This window comes from Melospiza melodia, chromosome 5 (assembly GCF_035770615.1).
Source record: "Melospiza melodia melodia isolate bMelMel2 chromosome 5, bMelMel2.pri, whole genome shotgun sequence".
NCBI classification, from domain to species: domain Eukaryota; kingdom Metazoa; phylum Chordata; class Aves; order Passeriformes; family Passerellidae; genus Melospiza; species Melospiza melodia.
Genome location: NC_086198.1, coordinates 6,698,865 through 6,725,287, shown reverse-complemented (window position 1 = coordinate 6,725,287; position 26,423 = coordinate 6,698,865). Strand labels below are relative to the sequence as shown.

Below are 26,423 nucleotides of genomic sequence, written 5' to 3'. Positions count from 1 at the left end.
TCTAGCTGTTTATTCAAAGGTTTTGACAGACTTTAACCTGAAGTGTGATTTTCCACTGAGGAACTGTCCTAATGTCTGTTTCTTGTCCACATTAATATAGTGCAGGCTCCTCAGAGAAGATTTGTAGCACCTTAAATTGACAGGGAGGTATGATATGGAGTGATGAGAGGACAAAGAAAAAATGAGGGTGTCTCAGGGGCATACTTTTAAAATCTCCAGTAAAATTTAGCCAACAAATAAGCCTCACAGCTTATGAATTTCTGGTAGACTTTGGCAGCTTGCTCTGCTAAAACACAAAAAGTTTTAAGGAGCAATCAGGGTATATTCCCTGCAGCTGCTAAACAAGACCTGCTGTGCAGGTAAACCTTTGGTCTGCAGTGGGTCATGAAGCAACAGCAGTGAGAAGAATTAACTTCAGTGTGAAGAAACACAAAACAGGAAAAGGCTCATTTTGCCCTAAGAATAAAATGAGAAAAAGAAAGGACACAGGGAGGGAAGAGAGTGGAGTCTGCAGCTGAAACCTGGATCTCAGAGCAGAGAGTGAGAGAAAGAGGAAAAGAAAGCTGTGATCTGGAGCTGGTGAGGGACATGGGGAGAGACACACACTCCAATGAGGAATATACATTGGCACTAATTTGCTAAAGAAAAAGTGGAAAAGGAATCAAAGAGCCATGACAGCCTGGTGTAACCTCATTCCCACTTATTCACGTGAGAAAGGGCAATTAAAAATTATGATTATAGGTACTAAGATGGGAAGGGAGAGATCAGATTATTTCACAGTTTGATGAAGAAGAGAAGCAAGGTGTAGACAAAACACAGTGAGAAATTAGAGACAGATTTAAAACACAGGAACTGCTCAAGAAGCCTAAAAGACACAAGCCTGCTGCCCCCTCAGCTATTTTACTACTAAAACAAAAGCAGCCCTAAATGAGCAAAAAACACTCAAAGGTGTTAAGACACACAGGCTTCTCTCTCTTCAGCTGTATCAGTTTATGCATCAATTCACAGTCCCCAAATTAGGTTCAGCATGTAATTCACAGGCTGCAGTGAGGGAGGTAAGTGGAAGCACTTGGGCTGGTGGTGCTCCCCAGTTGCCCATAGCCAGCCCCACTCTGTAGAGGACTGGAGGCTGCCCTCTAGGTTTGGATAATACAGCTGCAGGCATTTTTGTTTATCTTTTCAAAGTCCCTAAACATCAGGTAACTCCAAAGAGTATCAGAAGTACATCAGAAAAAAAGCAAGTTTTTAACACTAGCATTATCCAACTTCTGAACACTATTTTTACTGAAGTAGCAAGCTGTAGTGTATTCATACACTTCATACATTTGTGGTTTCCATGCTTGTCAGCACTACCAGATTTATCTTGGCTCTAGTGAAACATATTATTTATGTGGAATGACAGCAAGACATTGATAATAAATCTTCATATCACAGCAAGAGAAAGATTCCCAGACTCCAAACTTGTGTCACTGAAAGTCCAAGTACAAAGCAGAAGACAAATAATATTTATACGTCCTTCTGGTAGTTTAGTTATTTCTACAGAAATAATTTTGGACAACTACCTTCGCTCAACATAAATAACCAATGGACAGTCTTGTAAATTGCCAACGCAAGTTCAGCTGCTCATGAACTACACAGAATTTGTTGCAAAAATTAACCTGTTTACAATTACATCATTAACCAGATCACTTTATCACTACACAGAACACAACCACAGTACTATGTAATCACAGGGAAACCTGAGTTGGAGCTTCATAGCTGTTCCTGAGCCATGCTCTGCAGGAAGCACAGCTGACTAGTTAAATTAGCAATCAGACCAGTATTACCAGCCTTCCACTTCAATATTGCCTATTCTTATCCTATATGTATGTACGGAGAAAAAAAGATCAGCAAAATTAGTTTGGCTAATAAGAACCTTATTACCTACAAAGATTAAATGAGAAATAATTTTATTAGAATAATCTGTTCCCACTGGTAGCCACGGGTCATGAGGAGGTGGTTGTGAAACACTGCATTCAGGTACACAACTACTCTTAATTTTGCCACACAGTAAAGCAAGATCAGCCACTAGGAATTATTTGCCTGAAGTACTCATAAGTAAACTGTTGCACAGTTACTGTAAATCCAGCAGGAATCCGTGCTGCTACCAAAAGGAGTACTTCCCTCCCCAGCTTCCCAACATGTGTAGGGGAAGGAGAAAGAACCAGGAGAACAGAGACAGGTTTCTGGCTGGAGCTCTCTTCTCTCAAATGAAGTACAGCCTTATTTACCATAACTCATATGCAACACATTTACTTGTCACTCACAGACACCACCTTCTTGAGCGACCAGGGCTGGACCCAGACAGGCAGGATCAATTACACCTTTCTGTCAGTTTTTCTTACAGAGCATAATTATACTAGAAAATTAGTGTACTTCAGACAACTCTAGTAAAACCACTGCAAACTCAGTAAGGAAAAATAATCAAATAATACAATTTGTCCTTCCAAGGTACAGCTCTGGCAGAGCTTGGCATTAAATACAGTGACCTTAAAGAGTGTGGTAGAAACTTCTCAAACTGTGGTGATCTTCACTGACTAGAGTCAGAGAGGTTGTGGGGTTTCCTTCTTGGTTTTATTTCAATCTCCTAGCAGACTTTGAAGCCATTGTTGCAGCCCAGCTAAAGCATGTACATATCAGAGTCTCAGGATGCTGGCTGCAAACTAATTCTGATTTTATGGAAGTAGATGGGAAAATTGGTTAGTGGATTAGAGTAGTTCTGCATGAAATTCTGTTACTTTAATGATTACCAAAATCATTAATTCCATTTTTCTTTCATTTATTAATTCAATTTTTCTTTTAGAATTGCTACTCAGGTATCAGTGCAAGTTTTGTAAGAAAAGCAATTAATTTCATATCTTACTAAGACTTTGCATTTACTTTAAATTCTTCAGTACTGCACTAACTCAAAGTGAAAAGGAAATTCCAATTCTGATTAAACTAATTAGCTAATGAACACAACCCACTCTGGCTCAGAAAAAGCTTTTTTAATAGCTTCCTCATTAGGCAGTTTAAAGGTAAAAAAAATGTATGTATAGTGATGACAAAAATTTAAGTCTTTAAAGAATATATGTGAAATAGTCTAAGTTGGGGCTTTATGATAATGCACATACCAGGGTTTTTGAGGAAGGAAAGAACAAAATCAAAGCTAAATACAATTGTAATTGTTTTCACAATTGTAATAAATATGTGCAGAACAATGACAGAAATCAATAGGTTGGCACAAATATGAAAAAATATTTATAATTCAAAAATGTTATCATGATCCAGAAGAACTTCAATTTTATTCAATATATGACTTGTTGGAAAATATCTCTATTATAACAAAAATTATTTAAACAAATATGCCTCAATGGGACCTTTGGCAAGATGCATAAATTCCTCAAATACAGCAGACATGGTACTTTTCTAGTGAGCAGAAGAAAAAAATGTCACAATAGCACAAAGCAGAAGGAAAAACAATGCAAGGATAAATTTAAAAAAAAATCCTAACCCTAGATGACTTCATCTTCCTCAGAAGACTGCAGACATTTCTGAGGGGGTAACACTCAATGTCTGCTAAAGATCACATTGTATAATCTTTATCTGAAGGGCTTCTCTTAATTCCCTTATCTTCTCCCTCCTCCTAGAAGATGAGAATAGGGAATTAAGGGAAATTTGTGACTCAGCTCCACCTCCTTCCTGTAAATACCCTTGCAACTGTCCCTGTACTTTTCTACGGACTAGGGCATCGAGAGAAGGAAAGGATCTCATGGATTGCCCGTGTACGCAGCACTGCACTACTGTTTATCAAATGGCACTTGGAAGATGGAATTTCCTACTAATGAATCCAAAATAGGGGTTTTCAGGCACCATAAACACCTCAAAACAGCTACAGATTTTAATTCTGACCTGGAGGGAAAATATTTCCCCCAAGGTGGCAAAGCCACAGGCAGACGGCAACTAAAGAGACACCTCAGATATAATAAAGGTCTGAAGATGAAAATAGAATCAGTCTCTTAACCAGGAGGGTGAGAGAAATCTGACAATGCACCCACTGACTCTGACTGACCAAAATATATGAGCTAATGAAATTTGTATTTGATTGAAATGCAAAATAAAATAATTAAATTACACATTTATGTTTCTTCTTTAGTTTGGTCTTCAAAATTTAAGGACATATATCCCAGATCCTCAAATTAAATGCCCTTTCTTCCTCCCAAGTGCTGAAAATAACTTTTGTGCCTGTGTGACACAAGGTTCAAATTATAAATCTTAATAATATTAATCAAAATTATCTATAGAACAAGTCTTTACATATACTGCAAGTCTACAAAACCAAAGAAACTCCACTGCCCCCAAAGCAGCACCATCATGGTATGAAGTAGCTCAGAATCTACCAACTGCTAATAGAATCTTCAGTATGAAAACAGACCAAGCCGTGGACAAGACATCCTTAGAGAGATACTGAAGAGGCAGAGGGATGTCTTCTAACATCCTCAATCCAACAACTGTGCAAGTTAGGTGAGTAGGAGGGGAGGGCTCTGGAGAAACTGATAATGTCCAAATATTCTCCTTAAACAGAACAGCACGCGCCACTGACACAACAAAGGCCACTTGCAAACCATTAACTTGCCCCAGTGGGGTATTTCCTATATTCTTATGCTTTAGGCTAGGCTTGACATGTATCTAAAAATTTGCAAGCATGGGCAGGTTTTAAAATTTGCTTGGTCATATGCACCTAATTAGTGCACATAACCAAGCCCTCACAAATCCTGCCTGACAGTGACATCTTATTGTTAGCAGGCATAAACAGTCTTTGCAAGACTGCTGACATATTTCACAGATCACACTGAGACCACATCTCATTTTTAAAGAAAAATCATTAAGGACATTAAATATACAGCTCATGGTTTATAACTCAACAGATAGCTAGTTCCATTAAATCTCTTACAGTGCACATGTGGCAGGCAGAAAAACACATTAAAAGCACAATGAACACAAAAGTCTAAATAATCATACATCATCTTGAAACAGGCCCCTAAGAACAACTTTTATGTGAATTTTGAGGAAGTAGTAATAACTATGAAATGCCTTCCCCCATCCTGTCCTTCAATATAAATATGGGTAGTTCTTTAAAGGAGGCACTTTAATCATACTCATGTCTGACATGTTACAAAATACTGGCATATCAAGACACACTTTTAAAACAAATACACAAGTGGAATTATTAGGAAAGAGAACAAAACATCATTGTGTCCCTACACACATCTGTTGTGTCCCACATATGGAATCTTGTGTGCCCTCCTGGCTCCCCCCTCTCCTTGTTCTGCAGTCTTGGAGAGAATTAAGAAGGCATGAATTCAGGTGATCAAAGGTAAAGAACAGTTTCATTTCAAAAAGTGGGTTACATAAGTGAAAGATCTTTAGCCTGAAAAAGAACAGTGGAGAAAGGAACTCAATAAAGCCACAAGTGGCATGAACAGAATTTCCCCCTGCCTTGTCCAAGGAGGGACTGTGGAAGTTTCATATTTAATCAGCAGGTGTCAGAACCAATCCTTTTGCTTGTCTTGGGCCTTTGTTTGGTTGTTTTTTAATTTACCATTATGTACAGTAAACAGAACATCCACTTAAAGGCATACTTGTTGATACAGAGAAGCATTGATGTGAAAAGCTTCTGTGGGCTCAATGAACACCTGGAGAAAAGTTAACTGAAAGCTATTAAAGAAAACAAAATAACACACACACCCCATCATTTAAGGCAAGGAAGTTCACCAGCTGCAGCCAACAGCCTGTCAGCATGCAGGGACACTTTCCATTTCTTTGCTCAGAGGGAGGTTGTCAAGCAGATCCTCACTATCACTAATTTGGCAGGGCTTTGGATGGTAAGGGCATAAATAAAAAGAAAAGAAGGCCAGCCAAAAGAAACTAAGAGGCGCTGAAAGACCAGAAGAGTGCCTGCAGCCAGGTGCATGTTGCCATGGCTGCCCTTGACAAACATGATGAGTCTGGGGATGCTGCAAATGTCTGCTGCTGAGTTTTCCAGCTGAGGTCCCCAGCTGGCCAAGGAGTGAGCAGCAGGTACATGCTGACACACCAGGTATTTCTCCTGAACCTGGTCGGTGGGATGCAAAGGTGGAAGAAAAAAGTGCAATAAAAATTTCCCAAGTCATTTCCATGTGGTGGTTTGAGGACAAATCAGCTGGATGTTGTGCATCAAGCTCCCTACAGGTGAATCAATCAGGGCAGCTCACATGCTCAAGGATAAAAAAAAGAAACTTTTGGGGGCAGGACTCATTGGGTACTGTCTTCTTGCAGGAATAGAGATGGCCATGGCTGAGAGGCAGCCTTCACCTGGAAGGAACTGGAGACAAGGGTGGGCCGGGGGGAAGATGTGACAGATCATTTCTCATCACGTACTGTGTGTGAGGATTCCAACACCACTCTCCAATCATCCCCTGCCACATCAGTGGGGCACAGGGTGCAAGTTCAGTGGCTATAGAGCATGGGCTCCCCAGTCGCATTGCTGAGAATGGCACACAGGGCTAATCAGGCATTTTGTCTGACCAGCTACACATAGTCTTCTACTCTTATGTGACTTCAATACTCCATACATATAGCACAAGCCAACTAATCATGGAGTAAAGCAGCAACTTACAAGCTCAAAGTAAAAACAGATCATCCATCTGTCACATGAGATGAGGATTTGAAAATTTCATTAATTTTCTGAAACTGCTAGCTAAGATATCCAAAGAGTTTCATTACTACAAAGAGCCTTTTATGCTGTTAATCCAGATTAGTAGTGACTGTTCAATTTAGAGTTTGCCTAAATCTTTAGTTCTACCTGATGCAAGAGAACAGGCTAATTCTTCCTTCCTTTGAAGCATGGCCCTGCCCTCTGAAAATTCTTCTCTGCTCCTTTCCCTACTTCCTGCTCCAAATTCATGGTTCATTGTGCTTTTACTGCTTTACAGCCCATCCACAGATATTTGAAAAAGGAAAGTACTTCAGAGCTCCTCTACAGATTTTTACTTCTTTATTTGTTTTTAGTGATTTGATCACCTGCTGGCCCAGCCACACGGAGAAATAAAAATCATTAATCTTAAAAGTCTTCATCATTTTCATAACTGATACTCAGAGAGAAATCGGCAGCTCTTCTTGGATAAGAAAAATGAAAGTTTTATTACAAAACACTTCACAACTCTTAGTTTACAACTCTTAGCTGTACAGACTGCCCTTCATCAGGCTCGAACACCGCAATCTTGGAGAGAACCACAACTGTAGGCAGCCCTTCATCAACCAGTTTGCCACTCTGAGGTGGTCTGATCTCAGTCTGAGTCCAGCTGTCAATTTACACTACCTCCCTCAGCACACAAGCACCGAACCCCTCCCAAGAGGGGACATTCTCACGTGTGCAGCGCTGTTGACACGGCATTCCTGGCAGCTGGGACCAATTGCACGGAGGTACCAGGAGCTGCCCACCTGCCGGGCTCTGCTCGGCCACAAAGGCAGCCCAGGCCACTCCAAACCGCGCGCTCAAAACAGCTCCCACAGCTCGGAGCGTGCCTGGGAACACGGGGCAGAAAGCACAAACTCAGCGCCACTGACACTCCAGCGAGCAGGGAAAGCCTCAGAGGATTTGATTTGGAGCCTCTTGCTTCTGTTGTCTGGCAGTTTAGATGAAATTAAACTTTACAAAGGAGACATGCCAATACCCACCATATGGGGCATCACATCTGTGGGACTTTTGCAGCTATTAATGTTCTCCTGAAAGCTGTGCCCTGTGGGCTGCTCAACAAGATCCTTGGTATTTTTAAATGAACCAACATTTTGCCCTTCTCTAACCAGCCAGAAAAACATTTGACTGGAAAGTCAAAGTAATCGTCCTTCCTGGAAAAACAAATTCTCCATATTTCCTGATTGTACTGTGCAAGCCTGCTTATTAACATGACCATCTCATTTCCTCCAAATCACAGAATATTTCAGTACTAATGAACTAAAGGAGGTAAAATTAGAAAATATCCTTGTGGCAAAGAGATATTGGATGCTTAATATGAATAATCTGACATTTATAAGTCAAATGAAACAAAGTAAATTGTTGTATTTGTACTGCAGCAGTGCCCTGGCCATTATGCAAGATGTGCTGGAGAGTGGGTGGGGTGAAGAGGAAGTCCTAGGCTCTGTTTTAATTTGGAAACATCTGTCCCTAGGGAAGGGACAAACGTCAATAAGGCATCAACTCACAAGTTTATTTTGTATTTTCCTCCCACAGTTAATTGCGCTGCTGATCTAACCATAATAGTATAATTTTTATAGAACTGCTACTTACCTCCACCAAGACTCTTGATTATTATTACTTTTACAGGCAAATTACATTTCTGTCAAGTTTATCTGTGGGTAGTTACAAACAGGTAGAACTGGACTGATTGAAGTTCCCTATTCCTGAGATGAAATAGGAGTGGTGTATTCTAAGTAATAGTGAGTGTGCAGTTAAGCAGAGATTCTCTCTTCAGCAGCACACCAAATAAAGAATTATCCTATTAGGGGTACAAAATACAAGCACTGTCTGTGACTTTCAGTGAAAGTTTCTATTATGGTATCCTCACAGTCTCCACCTCACAGCAGTCACAAAGCTGTCACACAGGGTGCAGCACCTCACAGTTGTTAGTCAAGAAGAATGACAGGTCAGGACTGGTAAATTCACAGGGCTCCAAAGGCAGCACTTAAAATGAAAATAGATTATTTAAAAAACCAACAAAACAAACAAGAACACAAAAAAAACCACCAAAACCCACTCAGAATTACTTCCAGCGTTTGAGGTAAGAAATGCTTTCCTTTCTTTTTTTTTTCTTAGGGAACAAAGAAAACCAAAGAGACTTTTCCTTAAGCAGACTGGAGAGTTGATGCACCAGCTGTAACTTTCCCTCTCTCCCTCTGAAACAAATACACCCATTAAACAAACTAACTAGCCCTCCAAACATTTGATTGTCCACACAAACATGAGTAAGTCAAGAGCAGATAATGTGTAAAGCTTCACTTGGCCAGTTTTTCTCTTGGCTCTAAATATTGTAACTGATGCCACAAGTACCTTCTGGACAGCTGGAGCAGTTCACCACAAATGCATTTGGCCAGCTGAATTTGGCAGTTGAATTAACTTGAAGGACAACAACAGTAGTTTTGCTTCTTTCAAACAATTTCAAATAGAAAATAATATTTCAGTTGGAAAACACCTACACCAATCACCAAGTCCAGCTGCCTGACCACTTCAGGGCTGTCCAAAAGCTAGAGCATGTTGTACAGGAATTGTCCAAATGTCTCCAAAACACTGACAGGCTCAGGGCATCGACCACCTCTCCAAGAATATTGTTCCAGTGTTTGATCATCCTCTCAGTAAAGAAATGCTTCCTAAAGTCCAGTCTAAACCTCCACTGGTGCAGTTTAACTACTCGCACACATCCAACCACTGCACCTGAGGGACAAGAGTTCAGCACCCTTCTCTCAACCTCCTCTCCCCAGAGAGCTGAGACAGCAGGGAGGTCACTCCTCAGACTCCTTCTCTCTGAGCTGGATGGACAGAGTCCTCAGCTGCTCCTCACAGGACATTCCTTTCAGCCTTGTCACCAGCTTTGCTGCCCTCCTGCAACTACATGAAAGGACCTTCACATCCTTGAATTCTGGGGCTCAGAACCGCACACAAAACTCAGGGTGAGGCCACAACAATGCAGGAGAGCAGGGTATCTGCTGTTTCTAAAAATCTTTAGAAATATTAGAAGTTTCCACACATGCTTGTGGGGTGTTGGGGGACTTAATATGGGTCATCTTCAGGGAAAAATATTAGGAAATAGCCAATTGTTGCATCTGTTCTCAGAAGCTATCCCTTCTGCTTAATTCTTCTCTCTTCTCTTTCTCAACAGACCATAACTATTGAGCAAGCAAAGTCAAAGAATGAAACCATATAATTGTGTAAAGGATTTTGTTCTTCACAATTCCTGAAATAACTTAGTGCTTTCTCAGTACTGCTGCAAGAAGGTAGGAGAAGTAACACAGGTGATGTCACACTTGACACCAGACAGAAATACATGTCATTTGAAATACGTGTCATTTGCTCCCCAGCAGCCTTCGGGCATCTTCTTCCAAGAACTGCCCAATTATTTGCCAGAATTTTCCCTTGTCCAGTATAAAAAGTCCTGCTCAATTCAGTAAGGAGGAAGATATAAAATGTCTTCAACAGTTTTTAAGCTGCATTCTGAAGGTCAAAGTATCAGAAAACTGTGAGTGAGTGGGTAAAGTCATTATCTGAAAACTATGGAGTAATATAGAGTTAGGGTGACACCAGTGTCAGGTAACTGATGTCATTAACTTCCCCAAGCAATCATTCTTCATTGAAGTTAACCATAAACAAGATCCTAAAAGTTAGCTTCAGATGACATATGGCCTTAGTAACTACATGAAGAATGACTACACACTCATCTACACTCAGTAAAGACTACAATAGTGTCAAAATACAACAACTGCTATGACTTTTTTCCTTTCCTTATCAAAAGTTTTCCCCCATGTTTTCTCCTCCTTCCCCAAAGAACATTTCTCTCAGTTACTTTGCTAAAAAGGAGCTTCTTACTATAATATCAACTCCTTCCACTGACAACTGCAGTCTCTAAACACTTGCAAGGAGTTGTAGCTATCTTAGACAAGCCAGAAAATTTCAAAAGAAAAAACCCATCAAACTACTTCAGAGTTAAAGGGATTGATTCATGAAGATTATGATGGAAGAACAGAAGAATAAATGACTTACAGCGTAGCTATTTCCTAACTAAATTCTGAAATGCAACAAAGAGGGAGAACACCACAAAATATTGTCACCAAAAGAACTTCTGAAGCAGATAAACACAAAACAAGACAAACAAGTTGACAAAGTCAACAAACAATCCATGCTCCTGTAAGTTATCAATGTTTTAAATTAAAACTCTGGTGCAATTTATGCAGCCATTACTTTCTTTGAAGTAGGTAACACACATGGAGGGGAAATTGGTACTACATTATCACTCTGAATAGAACCAAAGTGAAATTTAAAAAGTAATAAACATTTATAATAGATAGGGAAAACAATCATACCTATCCTACTTACCAAGCAAAATTTAGTACTTTACCAAACAAAGCTCCTAAGAAGCAACTTAGTCTTTAAAAGAACTTTCAGGAACAATCTTGCTTGGAATTTCTTATAACTCATTCTACAAACAGCTGTAACACATTTTTTTTACATTAAACAGGATATTACATTTGATAGGAAATCAGTGTGACTTTAGTTGGATTCCCTTTTTTTCCAAAGATTTTTTTTTCCATGAATCACTGACCACATTTTAAAAAGCAGCAGCAGAAGGTTCTCAACAGATTTCTGTCCTGGATGCAGGGTATCAGTGGGAGATAATTTTTACCATCACCCTCAGCTACAACAGTCTGAAGTCTAAGTCCTGGTTTATTTTTACTAAAATAAGTGGATACACACCATTGAAAAACAGGCAAGACTTTGAATACACACAATGTAAGTGAGCATAAAAATAATACTTTTGATGAGATGCTTCTGTATGCCTCATTTAAACTGCAGTTAAAATGACCTCCACAGCTTTTTTTATAACCTTCATAAATGCATGGGATTGCTGCTGACAAACAGCTGAAGTCCCTCCCAGGCACACTAGCGTGCTTACACCAGACAGGAATGCTCTCCAAGAACCAGAAAGTGCAGTGAGCTCCTTGAGCTTAGTACTGCACTTTAGTCACACAAAAGGCCAGACCAAAGTTTAATATCTATGTTTGCAGAAGCATTGCTTACTCTTTAAAATAATTACTGCTACCAATCTTCATCCTGTTGTACCTGCTACAAATAACGGTTCTAAAAAGAACCAGCATCTTTTTGCGTTCACGTGTCTGAAAAGAGAGTGGCTACACGCATACACGCAAGAAAATTTGCAGCAGACTGAACAGCAGCAGCAGGAAAACATCTTCTCCCTACATGCTCTACTTAGCACTGCTTAAGTACAGGGAGCGAGGTGTGTGCTTGTTTTCAGAACAGACCAGCAGCCTCCTCTCTCACCTGTGCACAGAACACTGAGCAAAGCACTTGGTGAACTGACGGGTGACCATGAAACTGATGGATCTGAGATTGTACCATGGAGATACAGTGACAGCAGGAAAGCCCCGAAACTGACACGCTGCTTTCCCTCACACTCCCACTCACTAACAGTACTTAAACTCTGTTAGCTGTCAATGAGCAGCACTGTATGATTAGGTCAGATTTGAAATAATTTTATAATAATCAAATTTAAAAGGTATATTTCAGGTAGCATCCAAGAAAAATGTAGCTCAAGTAAGTGCATGCATTTACATTGCGCTAAACCACAGAATCACAGCACAAACTGCTCTGCACTTTATTGCTGTCTGTGTACAGAGAGGCCAGTGAAATTTTCATGGATGTGCTTTACAACAGGTAAATACATTTTCATTTGCTATTCCCATTCTAATACAAAACTAAAAAATTCCACCTAAATATAGTTTTAAACCTTTTCAAACTACACAGGACAATTGACCAATATTGCATTTGCACAGTCACATAATTCTCAAGGCTATGCAACAAAATGATGGTGCAGCTATGGCAAACCCTGCCAGCTGTGTAGTTTCATTCCAGGTATTGTTACCATAATAACCTATTCCTGCTATTGTTACCTCATTGCCATTAATGAAGTCTAGGTACATGCTACTGACACACCTTTATTTCAATGACCTAAGAAGTTTAATTCCTGCACAGCATACCCACGTGGTTCCTTCAGTTCACTTTTAAACTTCCAGCAAACGAACACGAGGGCATTATTTATTTCTTTAAAATAATACTCTCCCAGGTAGAGTTTATACTCCCGCCACGTTCCTTATACAAAATTACCTAAAGAACACAAGCAGGGACTAAACACATTATAAAAACGCTCAAAGCCAGTACAAGGAGCTGAAGTTGCAAAGAGCTCACCCTCCCCTTGCTGCAGCTGCTCCGAGCATCCCTGCGGGGCGGCGGGTCCGTGCCAAACCCGTGAAATCCGGGGCAGGAGGGCAGATTCCCCCGGGCCCGCCTGGAGCAGAGCGCTGACTGAAGGAGCAGGCTGCCCTGCACACCGATCTGCCCCGCACACCCACCTGCCCCGCACACCCATCTGCCCCGCACACCCATCTGCCCCGCACACCCATCTGCCCCGCACTCCGACCTGCCCTCGCACACCCACCTGCCCCCGCACACCCACCTGCCCCGCACTCCGACCTGCCCTCGCACACCCACCTGCCCCGCACACCCACCTGCCCCGCACACCCACCTGCCCCGCACACCCACCTGCCCCCGCACACCCACCTGCCCCGCACACCCACCTGCCCCCGCACACCCATCTAGCCCCGCACTCCGACCTGCCCTCGCACACCCACCTGCCCCCGCACACCCACCTGCCCCCGCACTCCGACCTGCCCCGCACACCCACCTGCCCCCGCACACCCACCTGCCCCGCACACCCACCTGCCCCGCACACCCACCTGCCCCCGCACACCCACCTGCCCCGCACACCCACCTGCCCCCGCACTCCGACCTGCCCCCGCACACCCACCTGCCCCCGCACACCCACCTGCCCCCCAGGCGGAGAGAGGGGCGGGTGCGGCTGCCAGGGGGTCACAGCCCCTCGGGACAGCCCCCCCTGTGCTGCAGGAAATCCGCAAGAGGTGGTTTACGGGCAGGGCTCATTCCCATCCCACTGAGCAGACAGTTCAGCTGAAGAGTATTAATCTGGGCCCTGAAAGCTTGTTAAATAAGGAATCATACCCTTAGGCAGAAAAAAAAAAATAAAATAGTAGGGGTGGGGGGTAGAAGGGAGAGGGATGAGGTAGTGTTGCACAAGCTTATCAGTGCCCACTTGCTGCAGAACATGCCCTTGCAAGAGCTGTGTATGAAGAACTACTACTATTTATATCTGTGACACTTCCAAGTTGCTGCAAATCTCTAGACAAGTTTAAGACGTGAAAATTACCTGCCTAAAAACACAATACCCCTATTTTCTGGCCAGCTTTTCCTCCTATGTTGGAGGAGCCTCAACTTCATTCACACTTTTTAAAGCGCTTTCTAAATCTAAAGCTCTTAAAATAGGAGTGAAGAGAAATATATTGAATGAAGAGTTGACCCAATGGCCTGTATGACCTGCACTTAGGCATCAGTTTAACATGCAGCAGCATGGCATCTTGATGGGAAGTAAAAACATAGCATCTGTGAACTTCCTTGAAGTTAACAAAGTTCAAGCAGTTGGCTTTATACTGACAATACAATCATATTTTCCTTGAAACAATTATTTGCAGTGTACTTATTTAATCCTTTCATAATTACCTAAGATACTCATCTCAACATTCACAGAAACAAATATGTGCAGTATTCACTCACTCAAACAGTTCCAGCAAAAGCAACAAACTTATAACTAAAGGCTTCCAACATGACTAAGTCTGCTTGGATCCAGAATCATTCTCTACTTACTACTCAGCAGTAGTCAGGCACAAAAACGTTTTCCTATTAACGTAATCGCTTTACACATGCTATCCCAATCTCCTTGGTCTCCTGACCTTTCCTTCCTTTGCTTTGCTGACAGTTCCTCTTTTTCCAGGGAGCACTTGCACTTATACACAACGCACTGCAGTGGCGGCTCCCAAAGACTTCGAGGTTTCTTCAAGAAACAGAGTAACTTTCCACACCATATGCTGGGAGCACAAAAGCATCACTGAGGAGAGTACCCTCACTATCAGCTGTTCTACCTCAGCAGTCTAAGTACACAAAGTATGTGCTATGCTCCAGCTTGGAGTCTCTCTGCCTTTTCAGCATAAGCTATTCCAAGGCTTTACAACTCAAATGCCAGTTTCACCCAGTAAATAACTGACTTACAGGCACGGGTTGGAAGGAGTCGAGGTATTTTTACCCTCCACTAAGTTTTGACATTCTTTTTTTTCTTTTTAATTTTTATAAATAGTCTAAGTGGTAAGAGTGGCAAACTGAATTGATTTTGTGTTCCTACTTTAAAATACTGAAGCGTGAAAAACACTTTATACACTTTTAATCAAAATGACCATTGATAGCGTTATTAGCGCTCAGAATACTGCAATGTAAGCATTCAGCTGTAGTTTAAATATTTTAAGAGAGACTACAGTATAATCAGTAAACTTTTCCATGCAGATTTGAAAAGTATGAAAGTATGACTTCTGTGTACAACTATGGTGTACAACAGTTTGCATACCTGAAGTGCAGCTAATGTATACTATCAAAATTTGATTTCCTAGGTAGTTACAGTAAAATTTCCCAAACTTTCTAATCAGTAAAGCAAACAGCATAGAAAGAGAAAAAAAAAATCAGAATATTAGTTTAAATTTTAATCCACACAACTCCCTTCCTGCCCCATACTGAAATGAATAATGAATGAGCTAGGTCATGATTGCTTTCAATAAGTATGTCAGAAATCTTCAAAACAATGAGATGAGGGTAAGACAGACATCAAAGGTCTCCCTAACAATGCCATATGCTTATACAACCACATACTATGCATCTTTTTCATGCATCAGCATACCAGGAACTGCATAACCACAAGTACCAAAGGTACTTGAGTTTTATGTTACGAAACTTAATATGCAAACAAAAATTAACCGAGAATTTTAAGTATTTGTGTCTGGAATCCGAGAATTTAAGCCCAACCTTCACCATGCGTCTGGGCAGAGCTGAGGTTTTCAGACCGGAGCGTCACCTTACACCTCCCGTCAACTCCGTCACACAGCAGCAGGAGCTCACCCAAAGCGTCAGTAACTCCAAGAGACCTCTCAACAAATGGAAGCTCTGGGGTTTTGCTGTCGTGGTCCTCCCACGCCTCCCGGGCCGCTCCGTTCCGGCGCCCAGCTGCTCCCGGAGCGCTCCTCAGCCCGCCCTCCGTCCCCCGATCCCCCGCACTGCTGCCCAGGGCAGGACCCGCTCGGAGGCGCCCGCGGGGCGCGCCCCTGCTCCAGGGCGGCACCAGCCGCAGCCCAAGGGCCGCTGCCCGGCCGGCATCGGGATCGGGATGGGGCAGTCCCCGCCGCACGGCAGGAGCGCAGCCCGCGGGCTGCCTCCGCTCATCAGGTGTTGCGCGTCCCTCTGTAAACGCAGCTGTTCCCCGCGCAGCCCGCCCTCCAGCATCCCCGAAAACTCAGACACTCCTAAAAAAACGCCTTCCCCCACTTTTAAGGAACCCCCCCCCCCCACACACACACACACACTTCAAAAAGCTTCTCCCACATCTTTTCCTTGGTGGAATTCCCAAGCCGTCCGTTCGAAGGGACTCGCAGCCTCATGCCCAGAGGAGCTGGCATCTGCAGCGGGGGCACGGGCTTACCTTTGCCTCCCCCGCGTCGGGCTCCTCCTCGTAGTAGCCCTGGCCGGACTCGTAGGCGGCGGCGGCGGCCGGCGCTCGGGGTCCCAGGAGCACGGCGCCCGCGGCCAGGCAGCAGCTCAGGGACAGCACCTCCAGCAAGTGCATGGCGCAGCGACGGCAGCGCGGGCGCGGAGCGGGGCAGTCGCAGGAATGCAGCCGAAATTAGGAGGCTCCTTCTTTTCCTCTCCCCCCCTTCTTTCGCTGTCCTCTCCCCCCCTCCCTCCCCTCGCAATATCCAAGGCAGTAAAATCCGTGGGATGGAGAAGATGCGGTAGCAGCAGCTCCTATGCGCCTGCAGGGGAGTTCCCAACTTTCCCAGCCGCTTTGCAAATTCTCACCAAAGTTATCCAGAGTTTGCCAGGTAAAAAACCCACCAGGAAACCGGACATCCGAGGCTGCGCTCACTCAGGAGCAGGGGAGGTGGAAAGCGCAGAGAGGAGGAGGAGGAGGAGGAGGGAAGGGAAGGGAAGGAGGGGGAGAGAGAGCGCGCCAGGGAGCAGCAGAGCGGGACCGAGCGGCCGGTCGCAGCCGGGGAGATGCCTTCCTTCGGGCGGGCCGGGCCGGGGGCTCGGTGCCGAGGGGCCCCGCCGGGCTGTGCCGTGCCGTGCCGTGCCGTGCGGGCGGCTGTCAGCGCGGCCGGGGCTGCGCGGCGCCCGGGGCTGCGCATGGCGAAAGCGCCCTCTGCCTGCGCCTCTGCGCGCCGAGAGGGGCCGGCGGCCGCCTTCCTCCTCCTCCGCCTCCTCCTCCTCCTCCTCCGCCGCCTCCGCCTCCTCCTCCTCCTCCGCCGCCGCCTCCCTCCGGCGCCCCGGGGAGCGATGGCCCCAGCGCGGGCAGCAGGGCCCGGGGCGGCTCTGCCGGGAAGGGGCGGCCGGTCCCGGTCCCGTCCCGCAGAGCTGGGCTCGTCCAGCCACGGCCCCGGCTCCGCCAGACAAACCCCGCGGCAGGTCCCAGCCCCGAGGAAAAAGCGACGTGCCCGGCTCGTTTCATTAGGCTCGGAAGCCAAGGGGTGAAGTTCGGTAAAACTCACACAGAGAAATCATCCAAGAAAATTTTTGTGCATCCTAATCAGTTACTTGTTGAGCAGTGTTGGCAGCTTCACTTAAGACAGTATGCAGCTAGTTTTGGCTGCAGCATAAAGGATTTTGCCGTGTTAGAAACAGTAATCCAAAGAGCACCATAATTATTTGTAGCCTTCCTATCAATGACATTTTGAAGACGTCTTCGAAGAGAAGTAACACCCCAGTCAGAGCCCTAAATAAAACTGAGCATAGATCCTGTGTTCCGGTTACACTGTGATTAAAAGTTTAAAAAGAAAGCATATTGCTATCAAAGTAACACTCTACTGCCTGCTCAAATCTCAGCTACGCAAAGGAAAATGTTATATTCCTTATACTCTTATTTTTTGCTTGATTATTTACCCTTGTGTAAATATTTAAAAAGCTTTTCGTTTGTTTTCTGCATTACTTGTGTACATCTTTTGGTAATTAGACTGTATGGGAACCAACTGTGTTGGCAGATCCCTGACTGCCCTGACTAGATGCTGGCAGTCTGCTCATGTTACACTGCTCTTATTCTCTGGGAATCCCATTATGTTATTATTTTGAGAGTTATACATAAAGGTATCTCTGAGAGGCTCTCAGGTACCTCCTGGGTTTTTTTATTTATTTGTTATCATTTCCAAGATGGTATTTCAACATGCTGCTGCACAAATATTTTGATGCTAGAAAGTAATCACTTCATTTGCAATCAGAATGAAATCTAAAGTTTAAATTGGGCTATATTTTAAGAGGTTGTACAGTCATTAGAAAATTTTTGAAGCACTAATGTTTTTCTAAATACTTTCAAGATAGAGTAAAACAATGAAATAAATACAGGGGTAGAAGTTAAGCAGAACAGCTATGAAGATACAAAATAGCATACATAAATTAAAAAGACCATTGTTCTTCACTGGACCCTTACAGCGCTTCAGATCAAAGCATAGGATTAAAGCCCAAAGAGAGCATAGTCCTGGATGTAAAATCCATCTAAATAGAAATACAGCATTACTGATTTGAGTGTAAATATATTAAAAATCTCTCAGAAGTACCACAGACTGGTTTGGAGAAGTTCATGTGCAGCACTTTAATAAAACCTGCCTGACAAATCAAGCACAGATAATATTATTTCAATAAAAGAGTGCTGTGCAAGGAGAAGCCGCGGAACTGAATCACAAAACAGAATGAAACATACCACTCCTGCTGTGCCATCATAATATCAGCTGGCTTCATTATTTATTTCCCCAGTTCTCCAGCACTTTCATTCTTCCCCCCACAATTCATAGAACATCCATCATGGGATCAAAGGCTTTTATGTAATAGAGCATTTCCACCAACTGCCCTGTATAGCAAGTTTCAAGTGTCATAATTGAAAGCTAGTAACCATAGTCATGGGGGCTCAAGTCTCAGTCTAATCAAGGTTTTAACAAGAAAGGGGTTGAAATCTATGATAGTTTATATGTTCTGTGCACAAACACATAAATACTCCATTAGTTCTGGGACACTAAGGTTTTCCTTAATCTAGACTGTATTTTTCTCCATCCCATAAGAGATGGCTAATTTGAAGGTTTACAAATTAAAATATATTTCATACTTTCTCCACCACCTAATAGTTAATATTTCCCCTCTTGTTTTCAAATTAAGTAGAAATCAGCCTACAGGACAATCAATTTAAAATTCTAAGTGACACTGTGTACACTAACAGTGAGTTGACCTTATAAACATAGGTGACTAAAGAGATATCCTAAAAATGTAGAGACACAGATCTGGATCTGACTGTCCTTTATGCCTCAATGGCAACAAGAGCTACTGTTGAAAAATAAAACAACAATTTTTATGTCAGAAGTAAGAGTCTTTCAAATGAATTCTTTTAATATTGTTTTAAGAAGGAGTTTTAAAAATCCAGGCCCCGATCCCTTGTTCAAGTTGGTGTAATATATGTCTGCCAAGAACACACCACTCCTGTGTCTAGAAATACCTGATGTGCTCCTTTCAGATACATTGTGCTTCTGAAATGTGGATGCATTTCAATGCCTATTTCCTATCCATTTGTTAGCCGTGTGAAAACTCATTGCAAGAAATGTGAGCAGAAAGTGGGAAATACATGAGAGTTAAGAGCAAGAAAAAACAGTAGCATGCTTTCATAATGAGGTTTACTTGCTTAATGTAGAAATAAATGCTAACAAATGTTTTCCTTTTACAGAATGTGATTTTCATTATCTTTAAATTATTGTGTTTGGTTTAAAGCAATCTCCTTTTCATTCTCCCATTAAACAGACAGAGGCATACTCAAGAGTTAAAATCAGATACCATGGCTTGTTTTTTTTTAATACACATCAGTCTTACTGGTAAGTTTCCATGGCATTTATGTTTAATGCAAATCTCAAAAGTAAAAAACATTGCTCCCTGTGTGCAGCAACTCAGAAGACTGTGGAAGTGCCATTCTGGAGTCATCCCAAAAGATGAAGGCATTAAGTAAGCTTCCTTAGTTCCTTTACAGATGGGAATCCACCATGCCTCCTCTCATGATTTAAAAAAAAAATCGGGTATTTATCAGTGTCTAAAATATCAGTGTCTGGTGTAGATACCATAAATTAGGGGAAATGTAAATAACCGTAAATGTTTAGGGAAAAAAAAAAAAAGGTAATTCTGATTCAGTGCCAAACTGGACAAATGAACTGTTCAGTGATACATTTTCTACCATTGAATCATGCAACCCAAAGTTTAACTACACATTTCTTTTCATATTGCTTATCTACTCAGACTAACCAGCTTTACAGAAGACTTAGCTACTGAAAAAGGGGGGTACTGTGGATTTGAGGCTGCAATCTGCTACTCTACATTTCTTATTTGCATATAATATAATTTAATGGAAATATTTAGGAGTGCTGCCAGTTTTACTGATTATGAGAGCAATGTCCTTCCTCACTCATCAGATGCACATTTAAAGCCTTATCTTTTTCTTGGTATGGGCCCTCATTCAGTACTTCCTTATATAATCCTAGAAAAGGATCTAAGCATGGTGGCTTGGAGATCATCAGTCGCTACTGAAATATTTTCTTTGGCTTTGATCAGACATCCTCTCTTGTAAAACCCCATGGGAAACTGTTCTACACCGAACTTCCAGCTAGGACTCCTGAAATGTCATTTTATCCATTCATTTGCATTATTGCCAGGACAAATAACTTCAGTTCAATGAGAACGACGTCGTTGCTGCAAGATCATTTTCTGCAATGCTTGACCTAGCAGCCTGCACTTTGTTATCTAGAAATTTGCCTTTTGTTTAGTATAAAAATTGGTCCCTTTTGAAAATTAATTAACAAGACAAGAATCCTTAGAATTCAGCTTTTTGACACCGGTTGATATTCAAGGATTACAGGATTATTGGGATTTCTTTGTTCTCAGGGATTCCCTTTTTAAACTGTTAAAATCAAAACCATCGGCATCTAACATTAGAATTTCTCTGTGTTACAGACTAAATGACTGCAATAGTGTAAAACCCTTCCAACCCTTGCTATAAAGGGGTAGTATGATGCAAAAATGGACAGCACCAGGCTGCACCTCAAGAAAAGTGTTTGAATGAACCAAAGCAAATTACATATCTCTAAAGCTTAGAATGGAGAAAGCCCTAGCACACATTTTATTCAGCTGGCTTAGATTATGATTTCTCTCTTTACCATAGTTTTTCTTCCCTCTTGTGATGTAAGGTCTCACACAACATCAAGTATCCACAGAACATTAATTTAACATCCTGTAGAGTGATGATGTTCATTGTTATAACCTCTGACTATAAACAATAAAATGACTGATTGCAAATTTATGCTGCCTCTTAACTGAAAGCTGTGCACAATCTAAACTGTGTATAGTTGAAGCCATGTAACTAAATAAACAATCTTAGATTCAACAAAAATATTAGGAGCTAACAGCACATGACCACTAAACATACAAACACTTAGCATGATACACACCTTCCTGCAGTAGTTTTCCAAGTGATAAGCTATGAGATAGCTTTTTCAAAATCTTTTTCTTCCCAGTTATGCTTACAAAATTTGGTAGTATAGCAGGGCAAGACGGTACCAAATCAATTCAACAGAAATAATTGTCTCTTTAAAGAGATGCATTTTCCCCTGATTTTGCTCCTGTATACCTCCTCTTCACTTGGATATCTGCTGCATTCCTTCTCTTTTTCTTCAGCGCTTCTAACATTCTGTTCAATATTTTGCCTATCCTAGAAATTAGGAATATGCTAAACCTACAAATGTGAAATGCTGAATTATTAAAACCTTAAAGATATTGTCAAATATTATTGAGACCAGTTCACTTCCAAACCCAGAGTGGTATAAATGCATCATTTTAATGATCCTCATTTTTTCTTAATAGGTTTTATTTATAAAAGTCAATTATGGTCTCCTATTTAAAAAACCCTTTTACAGATTTGAACACTTAGCCTTCCTTAACTAATCTTCTAGTTTTAAGCTAAATACGATCAGTGTTTTCAAAGTCCTGAAAAATTTTTATTTTCTGAAGTTACACTTATAACTGTTATTTGGATAACATTTATCCAGGGGTTCATTGAAAGCTGATGCTCAACACTGAAAGAAGGTACTTCAAATCTGACTGTTTAGGGCAGAACAAAACACCCCAACCCATTCTTCTGTATCCATGTACATTCCCATGTGGTATTTGCTTTTTAGGCAGATTCATTTTAAGCTTGCAATAGGATGTAATTCTGGTATGTTTTTTGAGGATTTTCTATCCAGCCAGATGTTCCCTTTCCTGTAGTTGTAGATCTGACTCTTCCCACATTGGAACACTCTCATTTCTCAATAGAAAGGGAACTACCTCCTATTTTTTTCTAATAATTTTTATACTTCATGATAATTACTTCCAATTTTAAGTCTATCTGTCTTTGCTGTCCTTGCTCCCTAGGTCCCATCTTTACATATAACCAAGTAGAGATGTATTTCCCCTGTGCTGCCATTGGTTCCTTGTGGTCAGAAAAAGTGTTGTTATTGACCTATTGCAAAGTTTAAAGGTTGAAATTCCCTCCTGACTTCCTGATCCACACTGCAGGGTTTGCTTCAGCCCATCATACTGACTCAGAAACCATAAATGCCAAAATGTGGGGACATTAAAGACCAAGGTTCTTTCTTAGGTCCAACTTCATTTTTCACACAGCTGAAAATAGTTGGAGATAAACTTAAAAATTATGACAGAGAGATTTGTGGTTTGGGTTGGATAGTGGTTTGGGTTTGTTGGGTTTTTCTTTTGTTTTCCTTGATACGCCAGGTAGCAAAACTCTGGAATTTGTTGTTATGAGAGGTTTAAACTGTGAGGGTTAAAAATGCATCAGACATAGTTCTGGACATCAGGACCATAAAATGATTTTTAAGTAAAAGGGAGCTGGAGGGATGAAAGAGAGGAGGAGTCCAATGTTGGATATTTTATTCAATGTATACAGATGCTGGAAAAGCATGAAGGAAACTGACTGCAGTAGCAGACACTCACTGTGCTCTTCTTAATAGCATATTCAATTGTAACTGTTGGAGACAAAAATAATTAGATAAACAGTCTAGACAGATGGTTTATCTAAGCCCATGGTACATATCTTATATATGAGGGAAACTCAATCCATTTCTCATTGATTCAGGTCCAAACCCCAGAGTAAATTTGTTCTTGTCTTACAGTCTCATGTTCAGACCACTGTACTTAGTCATAACAAAAATATTTATTTTTACACATCATTATTACACCAAAAGTCAGTCCAACAGATAGGGTTGAAAGGAAGTACACCGGAAATCAAATCTGTAAAATAGTCTTCATATGTTTCAGTGAAATTAATAAAGAGCGCTACTGCCATCCTCATTGAAACTAGATTTAATCATTCAGTCAGAGAGAGAAAAAAACCTAAACCAAACTCCATGTACCAGCTTTTTGGATACATCTCACAGAAAAACAGTAAAGCAGCAGTTTCAGATATTTTTTCCTCTTTTTTTTTTTTTATTTTTTTTTTTTTTAATAATAACAAGACAGACAAAGCAAAATGAGAAACCTGCAAACCAACTTTGCAGCAGCAAGTTACCATTACTAAGTTTGAATTTGCAGCATGCTTAACTTGGTTACTAAGGTTTTGTTCTCTGCTAAACAATTGCTTAAAAAAAACCATGACATGTTCCTTTCAAAATGTTGTATGTTTTGTGCTGAATCAAGAGCATTATTGTTGTTATTAGACATCAGGATACATCCTGAGCACAGACCTAGAAAGATGAGGAAGCAACATCTCTAAGATTTCAAAATTCAATCCCTAACCTTTTCACTTTTCAAAAACTGCTAAGAAAAAACAAACAAGCAAAAAGCAATGACAGCAAATTAAAGAACAAAGGTACACTGATATGGAGATTGCATCACAGGCCCCAAATATTTCCCTCTTTCACTGATTGGCCAGAAAATTTAATTTCCCTACACACTTAACACTGGGTGGCAGAGGTCCTTGTTCGCTGTGATATAGTGAAAGCCATGCTAGTTTTCCCTATTATCATTAAAGAATTTATGCAATAAGAGACATGCTTAGAGCAGTTATTGACTGCTTCCTACTTTCAGCTCGACCTGTTAATCTGTCTCTGAACAGAGTCTTGATGTTCCACACTTCAGGCTAAACTAGGCAACTGATGCAACTGGTATGAGCCCATCACTGGGCAAAGCAGAGCACATCCATAGTCCTTCTGCTTGCTTATCTTTCTAACTTGAATTCAAGCAGCTACTACTGACCTAAAAAGCAGGTAGCATGCTGGGCCTAATCTATTTTTTGAATTCCTATCCCATCAAAAACCTACAGCTATACTCCACAGGGACACTTCAACTAATCTGTCCCAGTATAAAATTCTTAAGTGCAAAGGGTAGATCAACAGACCACTTTCAGGAGCAGATTCCAGCTGTGGAACTCAACCTAATCTTCTCTATTGATAATGAACATAAGCCTGAGTGTATTCAAAACTAAAACTAACCTCAGCTTCTTAGTAAGACTCCCTGCAGTGATGGCATCTTCCCATGGTAACCAACTGATCTGGAGAGAGGAGGAGGAGGCAGAGAGACAAGGATGTCTACTTTTAAAAGCTAGAGATTGAAAATGTTTTATTACAAAAAAAAAAAAAAATCACAATTATAGGTTCCAAACTGTGGATTATTACATTAAAATAATTTTCAGAGATGCACAGATGTTACCTTTGCTTACACTTTCTGCCTTATAATTCCGAGTGGTCAAAAATTACCTTTTCTTTAACTGTATGGCCATTCAAAGATATCTCACTTAAGCAGGATAGAGCAAAGTCTGAGTCATCCTTTCACCATATTTCCCTGCTCCCTTGAGATGTGAACAGTCAGGAGCAGCCCCTCTGCCATGGAAGGACTCTGGGATGAGGGAACAGGCCGGTGTGGCGCTGGGTTCTGAGTTGCCCCAGCTGAGGTTGGACTGTCAGACCACCTGATGATAACTTACTTTAATCTGTTTTATGGACTAGTATACAGTCAAGGACAGCCTCTCCAAGCCCATGAGCTCAGCTACATGCAAAGAGAAGAAACAAGACACGATTTTTTTTTTTCTGTGACCTGGCCATATTAGGAATGTAACCTGAGGAAGCTCAGGGACCCCTAACTTTGTGGTGCTGCTGCTGAGACTACAAAGACAGCTACAAGAGAGATGAGACAAGCTATGTTAGAGTTTAAAACACATTTTTCTGCTTCTAAGGCATTGCAGATAGCTTCACCACACACCTTTTGCTCTTGGGTTACTCCTAGTAAGTTTCTAAGATTTTAGAATGAAAATAGGTGTTTACTAGCGGGTCTATGGTGCTCTAGTGTTCTAGCTGATAAACCTACATAAAAATCAAAATAGTCCAAAGAAATATTTGTTTCCACACAATTCTGAAACTATTCATTTGACAGGCTAATAGCCCACAGTTTTGCACTAAAATCTTTAAGGCAACTGGAGGGAATTAGGAGCCATAATTAATTGTAATAATATCCTTTTATATTGTAATAGCCTTCTTTCAAATCACATCTTTTTTTCTAAGTCGCTATTCTTTTTCATGCCCTTTTCCATCTATTTTGATCACCTAAGCCAAAAGGGGTAAGACTCAAATGAGAATGAGATGTATTCATGGAAAAGTATGCACAGCAAGGCTATTAATACTCATAGAAGATCTTGAAAATTCATTTGATTTGATTCCCTTTTTTAAAAACAGAACTTCAAAGTCTAGATGTGCAGTAGATTCAAAGGATTTTTTTTGCATATTGTGTGACCTATTGTTTAGTAAAACTGTGTAACAAATCCCTTGTAAAATTATAATGCTTTGTGCCAGTAGGAATAGAACAACTTTTTGAGTTCAATCTACTCTCTCTCAGTCAAGGTCAAAAAAAGATGGGATCAAGCTCAGTGAGTTTTCAAAAGCTTATCCTAAATATACAATATCAAAGTTCATAATTAAGAAAACTCATTTCATCAGTCAACTTCATGCTTGCACAGCAGTGGGAGTAATTATAACACAACTCATTTTTTCAGGTTGGCTTGAACACTTGACCTTATAAGCAAACTCCTTTTTTCACCCTTCCTAAGATGCAAAGCCAAACCATTTGCTTTTAACAAAACAGAGCTGTCAGTTTGACATTTCAAAGCATGTTTAAATGCTTTCTTTCATTAAAAAGATAGATTATCTTTAAATAGACATTTACAGGCAATTTCTACTAATTTTTACCATGCAAAGATTAAAAAAAAATGTTTCTGCTTTCTTGTCATTTTCTTAAGGTCATCAGTTGAACTGTATTTGTTCTAGCCTTTAGAATACATAGAAATCCTCAAATCCAAGCAAATGCCAGGATGCCTCAAGGGCATTGTTGCCTTGATATTCCTCTTGCATCATGC

The 26,423-nt window shown here is 41.3% G+C and overlaps 1 protein-coding gene across 3 annotated transcripts in view; it reads right to left on the bottom strand.

Annotated features, from left to right (window-relative positions):
• Positions 1-16,651, bottom strand: part of VEGFC (vascular endothelial growth factor C) — a 68,992-nt gene extending 52,341 nt beyond the window's left edge. The window contains exon 1 of one of the 3 annotated variants that reach the window (XM_063156158.1): positions 16,434-16,651. In XM_063156158.1, coding sequence (XP_063012228.1) covers positions 16,434-16,577 — 144 coding nt within the window. In that variant the 5' untranslated portion in view covers positions 16,578-16,651. Of the gene's footprint in view, positions 1-13,419; positions 13,438-15,763; positions 15,884-16,433 lie in introns of those variants that run through there. The other 2 variants (XM_063156160.1, XM_063156159.1) reach the window with 2 other exon arrangements.
• Between the last annotated feature and the right edge of the window lie 9,772 nt (positions 16,652-26,423).